Raw genomic sequence first — 10,439 nt, forward strand, 5'->3', positions numbered from 1 at the left:
TGTGCTAGTACTGATCAATATCGGCGTTAAATATGCTAAATGTCTGGTGATGGCATTCTAATAAACGTTATGGTTGTTCTAATAAACGTTATGGATGTTCTAATACTGATGAGCCGTAGAATCTTTTTGTTTTCCTTTCAATAATATTCACACCATTTCCTTTAAGAAATGTGTTTCATATAGTGTCTTCCAGTCAATGTGATAAAGGAATACAAACGAGGTATGATAAAGTGAAAAAAACTTTAAGTGCCAAGAGGAAAGAATACTCTTATTTTCTTGCTTTCGTCGGAAAATAAAATATGACAGAGGTTCTTAGCGTACGCGATTTATTTTTGCAGATTCTGACGTCAATCAGATGCAAGTTCCATTCACCACGAAAAAAAAGAGATAAGTTATTTATAACCTCAACGTCTCGGGGTGATTCTTGAGTGCGCAAAGAGGAATGTAGCTATTGGACTGATCTCTTGCGTTTCCATAACGAAAGCAGTGGTGCTGGTGCGACATGGTGCTTAAATGTAGCTATAGCTCGGTGTAAAATAAGACAGCTCTATTGACAAAGTAGAGTCTGTGATGAACATACTTCCTTATAGTTTTAAACAAAACAGGAGCGTTTTAGCGACGCTACTCTGGATTAATTCGGACATGACAAGCCCGTCTTCCAACCAGGTATGGCAATAACGGAGTAATTCAGACCACCCAACATGATGAAGTCGTAATCAACCTAACGTTTTGGAAATTGTGCATTTATACCTTTTTTAGCAGTAAATTAAGATTCCATCTGTTTGTGCGTTGTGGTTTCAGTAGACTCGCGTCTTTTGCGAATTAAATGTTTGAACTTCTTGAACATTGCCATGGTTTATAAGCGCAGTTTTGTGTGAGCTAAATTTAGATAAAATGAAGCAGAAAACTGTTGTGTCAATTAAAATAATCATGTCAAAGGAATACACAAAAATTGTAAATCTGCGCAGTCATTATGGAGTGCACGTTTGATCTGTTTAAAACGCGCGACATATTAACCAAATTAGTACCATGGACAGCTACAAGAACTGAAAGCGAAGAAAAGCCGCTCGTTCGTTCAAATTATATTGCATACATATATGAATTATAACCACAGTGTGCGCAGCCTACACGTCTATACTTGTTTATTTGTCTGATCTCTTTTAAATTACTTTGTCACCTGCAATAAATGTTTGGATAAATATTATGCAGGAGGCGAATTCTAGGCTGTGTATTTTATTAAGACTGTAAAGTGAACGCGCGCAATCAGCAAATTAAATTGCAAGTATCGCCTGGAGGAACAAAACTGTACGTTAAGCTCTTTCACGTGTTCATTTATGTGTACAATATAGCCATATAACTAATCGACATTTTGAGATATAGTCACTCAATTAACACTGGGAATTCCATTAACTATAATGCACATTAACAAGATAAAAGGTTAACTGTCCATGAACTTCACAGCCATATAAATCCATATAGAACAGATTCACTAGTCTGAGGAAGATATGAGTGGCAACTTTCTTAGTGTAATGAAGTGTGTAAAACCCATCTGACAATTCACTCTGGTGTTTAAAGTCTTATCTTCATCTGTTCCATCCACACCTGATCGACCTGATAAGGCAGGATTAACTCATTTAACTGCCACCGGGCTGCCACCTGGTGGTCCTTGAATAGCATCAACATTAACAAACAGAAGCGTCTTGATTTTTCGTCTTATTCTATAGGGCGTTACAGTGTGAAAAAATCAGTAGCTTGAAATAACATATTCAAGAGTAAAAATTCAAGAATCTCCTTGACCCCTTAGTAATCAGTGGGTGTGAGAGTGGTGTTGTTGGTGAGGAGGTTAAGCAGCAGTATGGTTGCCTTGCAGGACTGAGGCAGAAGTGGGCCAGTCTGGGGCAATGGCAGATGTTCTGGAACTGAGAACGGATGGGAACTCCCTGCTGAAGGCAGTGTGGCTTCGGCGACTGCGACTCACCAGGCTCCTCCTGGAGGGTGGAGCTTACATCAACGAGAGTAACGACCGTGGTGAGACTCCCCTCATGGTGGCTTGTATGTCGAAACATTCTGACCAACAGAGTGTTAGCAAGGCAAAGCTGGTCAAGTACCTTCTTGACAACAAGGCTGACCCGAATATCCAAGACAAGACAGGCAAGACGGCCCTCATGCATGCCTGCAACCACAGGGCAGGGCATGAAGTGGTCTCTCTACTGCTGACCAATGGGGCAGACCCGAGCCTAGAGGACCGTGGTGGATCATCCGCCCTGGTCTACGCCATCAACGCGGACGATAAAGACACGCTCAGAGTGCTGCTGGATGCGTGTAAAGCCAAGGGCAAAGAGGTCATCATCATCACTACAGACAAGTCACCCTCTGGGACGAAAACCACCAAGCAGTATCTGAACGTTCCCCCTTCCCCGGAGCTGGAGGACAGGTGTTCCCCTGCAGCATGCACCTCCCCTTCAGACATCGACTTCAACACCTCTCCTACCCCCAGCAAAGAGGAGGAGCAAGAGACCGTATTCGCTTTTCAAAGCAAGTGGAAGTCGTCCTCCAAGCTTCCCAATGGTCCCGCTTCACCAACTCGGAAGCCCATGAACCCCAAGCGGGCACGCCTCCCACAGCTGAAGCGCTTGCAGTCAGAGCCCTGGGGCTTGATTGCACCATCCGTGTTGGCTGCTACCCAGGAAGAGAGTAAGAGAGCCAACAGTGATGAGGATGTTGTTGCTGGTGTCAATGGACTGACTCTCTCCAAGAGGGCTCCTCTATCTCGGCACAACAGTGTGGACGGTAAAGAGATCCTGTTCCCCTTGGTGGCAGAGCAGTCAACCAAAATCTCCCCTTCTTCTCCTCTTCCACCATCTTCCAAGGTCTCTTATGAGAGGTCTCTAGGCCAGCATCAGCCACTGGCACGGCGAAGCACAGTCCCACCTGAGCAAGAGGCTCCAGCGGTATCCTGCGGTCCTACTGGCCTCAGAGACACAGTGCACCGGAGGAGACTGGGACACGAGCAGTATGACTCGGACTCGCAGCTCTACTCAGACTCCACCATGCTGGGATCTCCCAAGGTGCCCTTAGAGAGGAGAAAGCTCAACACATCTCCACTCACCATGCTCACAGGCTCACGAGAGTCCCTGGACAGCAACACCAGCACTTCCTCTCCGAGCGCATCCAGGAGGCGGGCGCCGGGGCTGCTGGAGCGGCGTGGCTCAGGGACCCTGCTGCTGGACTACATCTCCCACACACGCCCCGGCCACCTCCCCCCACTCAACGTCAACCCCCACCCTCCCATACCCGATATAGGCAGCAAGCCCTCGTCTCCCCTCGCTGCAGCATTCCGGCCCTCTGCTCCCATAGCACCAAACTCACCAAAGAGAGGCAACCTCAGGATGAAGAAGAAACTTGTCAGAAGGCACTCTATGCAAGTGGAACAGATGAAGCAGCTTTCAGACTTCGAGGAACTCAGCCATCAGTGATGGGAAACAGAATGTGCAAATGTAGCAACTCCCACAGAAGAGAAGCAAGTCAGTACTTGAAAGTAATATGGGTGTATGCCTGTATGGGTGTTCAGAGATGGTTACAATTAAGTGTAGCTATTAAAATAGAGCATAGACACACTCCATACATAAACACAAACCTAATAACTTGCCAGTTGTATTTAACCAGTGGATTAGGGAAAAATATGAAACTATGAAAACCAATTATAAAAAAGTTAGTTTCATTTCATGTCAGCGTAACAAATTCAGTTTTCTCTCACATTAAAATATAGCATTGTAGTAAAAGTACTAGTATGGATGTTATAAGTAAGACAAGCTAATTTGGTTTTCCATACATAGATATATGACAACATAGACATTTTGTATGTACACGTAGCACTGATTCTCAAAAAATATCAACAACAACAACATCAACAACAACATGAAAGGGGTGTGCAGTCTGCTATTTGGCAAAAAATGAGATTTTATGCCATTATCTCCATACGCAGTTATAGAATCTGACAGCTTAACTGTTCCTGCATCTAAGATCAAGCTCTTCATTTCCAAACAAAAATAGAGACAGTTGTCTGTGTTATCTGTCTGTTAAGCTGGAGATCTCTCTATGAGACTCATTATATCCAGCAGAAGACAGTGAATGGGACGTCTGTCAGACAGAGCAGAGATGTCCTTGAAATGAAAGCATCCAATCGGCCTCTGGCTGAAGAGCCACACATTCTGACAACAAGTCAAGCCAAAAAGAGCAGAAGAGATAAGAAACAAACAACATACCAGCTCTCATCTAAAACATCACAATTGAATATGTATAAACAAATATATGATGATTAATATGTTCAAGGTTTTTGAGATAAGTCACTGAGTCTGTCTGCCCTAGAAATGAAACCAACCAGCCAATCAACCAACCAACCAAGCATTAGGGGGCAATAATACATACAACACAACACTGTCATGACTTACTCCTTAATATAAGAACAGTTCCTTCTCCAAGTCCTTCGGCTGACTTGCGGAACACTGTCTTGTTCACAGTTCTTAAAATGTTTCATTTATTCTATAAGGATTTTTGAACCTCTAGTTTGAAATAATAAACAATATTGTAGCGTATTAGTACATAGTGCCTTTGAAGGAGAGAAAAGGGTTTCTGCCTCATGCAGGCTCCTCAGATTAATGGAGTCATTCACAAAAACAATGAAATACAAAACTAGATTACATTTTCTGAACATAATCCATATGTACTATAGGCTATATGTTTAATTGAAGTCTGTAGCAAAACATGCCTTTTGACAAGCCAATGATAAATCTAGTGGTTCTCAAACCTCATTTTGTGGGACCATGAGCAGTGTTAAACCTGCTCTTAAATCACACCTTTAGTAGTTAGCAATCTGTTCATGAGCCAAAAAGGTGTGTGAATGCAGAGAGGATAAAGCTTTACGTAGGGGAAAACGTCCTGCAGGATTCTGAAAGAAACCACATCCATAGAGAATGTCAATATCAATTTTTTCCATTCTCAGCCAATGTGAAACTATGTGCCCATGTATTTTTTTTTTGTGTAACTGCAATGTGCTTTGGTTTAATTGCTGCTATGACTTGTCTTGTAGCTTCTCCTCTAAGGTGGGTTCCGAGCTGTATTAGGGCTGCACATCAGTGTTGTGTATAGTGAGAGTTAGCTGGCTAACTCCTTAAGTAAAAACAAAGCAAAACAAAACAAACAAACAAAAAACCCCAACAGAAATACAAGGACACATTCTCAGTAATCTCAGTTCACTTCTATTGCTCCATGTTCAAATCCTTTTGCTTCTTTAGTTTTTACCCCGGTGCTACGAGGCTAGCATAGCTAATAAGTAGCTCGGTCTGACCTTTCACCATTGTGCTAGCTGCATGCTAATGTTTATGGAAGCCCATTCCCACCACCTAAAATAAAAAAAAACGCACATATATATTTTTTCTCATTATTAAGTAAATTGCTATCTCATTATTTCGAGATACTAAGTCATTATTTTGAGATACTAAGTCATTAATTTGAGATAGTATCTCAAAATAATGACTTAGTATCAGGGCTCTCAAGTCTCACGCATTGAGCGTGTGACACACGCATTTGACCGTCTTCACACGCCACACTTCCGATTTCACACGGCGAGAAAAAAAAATCTAGTTTATTTACCTCCGATCCATATCTATGTCGCCCTCCACTGGCGATCGATCGCGATATACAATCCCCCCACCCCGCTCAACAACTTACGTTCGCCACCACCAACCCCCCCCCCCCCCCCCCCCACGCACAACAACTCACGTTTGCCACCCCCCCCCCCGCTCAACAATTAACGTTCGCCAACCCCCATCAACAACTCTCACACTCTGACATGAATCCAAAACTTGAGAGCCCTGCTTAGTATCTCGAAATAACGACTTAGTATCTCGAAATAATGACTTAGTATCTCAAAATAATGACTTAGTATCTCAACCATAAATATTATCAAGCACTTGACTCGTAGCCAAGTAATTTCTAGGATACTTCCTTACATGCTTTTCACTCAGTCAAGAATACATACTGATGGACTTTCCCTTACCCGTTAGCCTGCTAGCTCTAGTACAGCTGGGTAAATCTGAGTTTTCATCAAACCATTCCTCTAATTAAGGGCATGTTTGCAGAAAATTAATTTTTTGCATCTTTGCATCATTTATTATGGAAGCCCATTCCCGCCACCTAAAATAAAAAAAAACAGCACATACATATTTTTTTCTCATTATTAAGTAAATTGATATCTCATTATTTCGAGATATTAAGTCATTATTTTGAGATACTAAGTCATTATTTCGAGATACTAAGTCATTATTTCGAGATACTATAGTATCTCAAAATAATGACTTAGTATCTCGAAATAACGACTTAGTATCTCGAAATAATTACTTAGTATCTAGAAATAATGACTTAGTATCTCAAAATAATGAGATAGCAATTTACTTAATAATGAGAAATTTTTTTTTTTTCGGTGGCGGGAATGGGCTTCCATAATTTATAGTCATTTAGCAAAACCTCAGAATTAGCTTTAACACACAACCTACAGTTCCTCTGTGTTTGTGTATATATATATATATATATATATAAACTGAATTCAAATATTGAAATTAACAAATGTCTTGTACTGTTACATATATGGGTTCTATTTGGTGATGAGTAATAGAAAAAAATAACATTAGCACTTCCTACTCACACTGGAAAGACATTGCAATTCCTTGAAAAAGGTGGTCATACCACATCCAACTTTACTTCAAGTTAATTATCACATACATAAAACTGTGAGACATACTGGTGATTGTGCGGCTAAAGTTTATGCCATATAATACATAGTATTTTTGTATGTAGTACTCTGTATATTTTGAATAAATGTCTAAATAAAAATTTCTTTGTCATTTTTTTCTTTAACCTGAAGCATGTTACAGCTATCATTAGTGATGTAGTAAGCATGTTATAGCTGTCATTAGTGATGTAGTAAGCATGTTATAGCTGTCATTAGTGAAGTAGTGAAGTAAGCATACTTTACAGGACGTACGCACTGAGCAGATCCTACCTGTTACTCTAGTACCTGAAGATGATATGAATGAATATTTTTAGATGCCAGTCATTTGATTCTGAAGCACACGTGAGCCACAAATCGTACACAGAAATATTTCATTTTAAAACAAGACATGCCTAAGAATAGATATGTTAAATACATTGCTTTTGTCTTCATTAAATCGATCCCAGGCATAAAATGCCAGCTCTGAACGTGCTGGAATGCTGAGTTGAGCTTTGTTGGAAGCGTTTATAAGAAACTTACATTCATTTCTAATAATAAATGTCACTGCAGGTCAGTGTTGATTTGACAGCTTTGCCAGCAGTCTCACTGCATTGCAAAGATAAATATAGTCGGGTACATGGAGCACTTAATGTGCTGTGTACACATATTCACCAGTTAGTTGCAAAACTAAGAGAGCTGGGATACTTTTAATTGGGTGTCGAGTGGTATGACCATACTGAAAGATTCTCATTGATTAAGTCCACATTCACCATGTCTATAAGATAAATAATGTCAATACATTAGGTACATGTGAAAATGGAAATGGCTTCCCATTTGAAATCTACTGGATCTCCATCTGGTATACTGTAGATCCCATTCTCGGAACCTAACTTGTCAAATAGAATCTTGTTATGCAAGGTCCCAATCAAACAGTGATCTTAAGCATGTATTTTGTCCACTATGTTATATGGCAAATAGTGTGCTTAATCTTTGCTGGATGCATTTAATACAGCAGCACTTTTACTGACCTCTAGAGGAAGCTGCAGCTGCCTGTGGATATCTGGTATCCAAGAGAAGAATCTTCCAGCTGCAGGACGGAGGGCAGGGTGTCTTGAAGCCGGGCGGAGGGCAGGGTGCCCCAGTGCTCAGGCTGCATACCTTGCCCTTTGCCATTGCCACTGTTGTACCTGGTTGCCAGTGTTGCATGACTGGCTTAGATCATGACTCTGTTGGCCAGGGGTATGAAACGCCGATCTCTGGAGATTCACTACATTGTAGTGGAATTGCTTTGTGACAACAATTGTTGTAAAAATTGTTTGTGCTATACAAATACATTTTTTTTTTTACAGTTTTATGGTTTAGTGGTAACCATAGCCTTGTTATCTTGACAAGCCATTTACGTTGTGCTCTAGATCTCCAAGATTGCAGTGTTCACAAGTCAAGACTATTTCTGCAAGGATCCTGTAATAGACCTAAAATTAAGAGAAAGACATAAATAAAAATATAAACGGAAAATAAAATTTCATACTGAAGGGAATTTTTTCTTATCACTAAACCCATTACTCATTTAACTACTCCTAAGCTTACAAATCAAATTTGCACATGGGGGTATGCTATTTTGGATAAATTATTAATTAATTAATAGTAATTTCAAGCAACTTCTTACAAATACGAAACTTGAACACTATCCAAAATATTTTAAATATTACCACTAATCAAATAAATTACTCAATGGATTGCATATTATTAGATATCTCAGGTTAAGAATCTTGGCATGCAATGACCACAGGATCACCACCAGGTGACACTATGGGTAAAGTGAAGAATACAAAAACAAAACAAAAAACTTTAAACCATACGTGTCAAAACGCTGATCATGTATGAAATAAACAAGCACCAAGATCTGTAGTTTCTCCCTATATATAAAGTAACTAATTATCATAAGATCACTTTACCAGCAGTTTTTTTATATCTGTTGAAATTAATATTCCAGTAGAAATGCATAAATATAATTGTTTTCCTTCTCACAGAAAACATTTTGTTTCAGAATATATTGTATTTTTAAATTGTGTGTGCCATTAAAATCAGCAATGTTTCAAATTGATTTGCAACAATATAACATTAATTCTCAGAAACTGCCATAGGCACCCCAGTGCTCTGCAATGTTTTGCTTCCCCTGAAGTAACACAGCTAGCTCGTATCACAAAGACCTTGACAAACAGCCGATAACTTTATGCAGGTGTGTTTATAATACCAAAAAAGGCCAAAATGTGAGAACCACAGATGTTCCCAGGGTAGTGAGCCAGAGAACTCTGGGTAAAAGTAATACTGTATAGAAACTGCCTCAGCTCAATATAGTAAATTGTACTATAATCATGTTTTCATTTACTTATGACTAAAAAAAGTGTAAAATTCGTCATTAGTAAAGTTCATTTTAAATGTACAATTATGTATGGTCTCTTCACCACTGTGTGCAAATATAGACACAGCTTTGTCCCAGTTCTGTTGACTTGATTAATTGTGCTTGAGAAAATATTGGTTTTTCTTCTGACTTTGACCCAGTTTGAGTGTCAGTGACCTCACAGTGGCACAGCAGGGCAAACAGTCAGGCTTGAACAACACTAGTCTTACGCTTACAAATGATAACTGAGGTTATGCTGACATTCCGGTAATAACCATGATGAGTATAGTATGACCTCAGTCATAACACATCATTTTAACGCTTTCATTTGTTTAGATGCTACCAGCAGTAAATAACACTACAATACATTTTTAGTAAAATCTTTTGGAAAATATATGTACATAAGTCTTTTACAAGATAAATACTTTAAAAAAATACACATGGTGTTGATCATTGAAAAATTAGATGATTTGCTGAGATTTGCTCTGCTAAGGTCAAGGGTTTGATTCCCAGGAAAGGCATATTAGGTCACATGGATAAATATATGATGCATTGCTCTGGCTAAAAGTAACCAGGAAACCAGTGTACAACTGTCCTAACTTAAACAAACAAACAATAAACATTTTACACACTAGCAGATTAGTATTAGTGAATCTAAGACATCAGCGAATAAACCTCCCAACACTGTCCTGACCTTTACAATGACCAAAATTTTTTTAGACCTTTCTGGTCTCAAATAATTCCAACCTAGCATTGATTTATTTCCCTTTTTAAATTGCTAAATAAATACAAGATTGTCAATACACTGCAGAGCCACTGACTCACAAAAACATACAGAGGAAATTATATATTTAAAAAGTCCTATATGACCAAGTGACACCTTGGTGAAAACCAGCATGTGTGACTAAGTATTAACCACCATTAATCACCTGTAACGTTTATTAAACTCAGATGGACATCCTAATGTGACTTTGTGACAAACATGCTTGCGTCAGTAGTGAAAGTATACAAGAGGTTTATGAGAATATGAGTCAGTGTCACAAGTGGAGACCACTCTGCAGGGCAAATGGAAAGTCTTTTATTCTGAAAACAACTAGGCACAGATCTTGTGAGGATTTCAAGAGAGCTGTCTGGTTCACCAAAGAACACTCGGTATTACTGATTCTCCAGTTTTACTTATTTTTCCTTTCCTTACCTATACCAACGACCTCAGGGGAGGAGCAGTAGATTTAGAGTAGGATAGTTTTAGATCTAAAACTAGGCAAGATT

The 10,439-nt window shown here is 39.5% G+C and overlaps 1 protein-coding gene across 1 annotated transcript; it reads left to right on the forward strand.

Annotated features, from left to right (window-relative positions):
- The first annotated feature begins 460 nt into the window (after window positions 1–460).
- ankrd34c (ankyrin repeat domain 34C) lies at window positions 461–5,701 on the forward strand. The gene is made up of 2 exons (XM_076997424.1): window positions 461–666; window positions 1,871–5,701. The coding sequence occupies exon 2, from the start codon at window positions 1,902–1,904 to the stop codon at window positions 3,474–3,476; it is 1,575 nt and encodes a 524-aa protein (XP_076853539.1). The 5' UTR covers window positions 461–666; window positions 1,871–1,901; the 3' UTR covers window positions 3,477–5,701.
- Window positions 5,702–10,439: the final 4,738 nt, after the last annotated feature.

Source organism: Brachyhypopomus gauderio, chromosome 2 (assembly GCF_052324685.1).
Source record: "Brachyhypopomus gauderio isolate BG-103 chromosome 2, BGAUD_0.2, whole genome shotgun sequence".
NCBI classification, from domain to species: domain Eukaryota; kingdom Metazoa; phylum Chordata; class Actinopteri; order Gymnotiformes; family Hypopomidae; genus Brachyhypopomus; species Brachyhypopomus gauderio.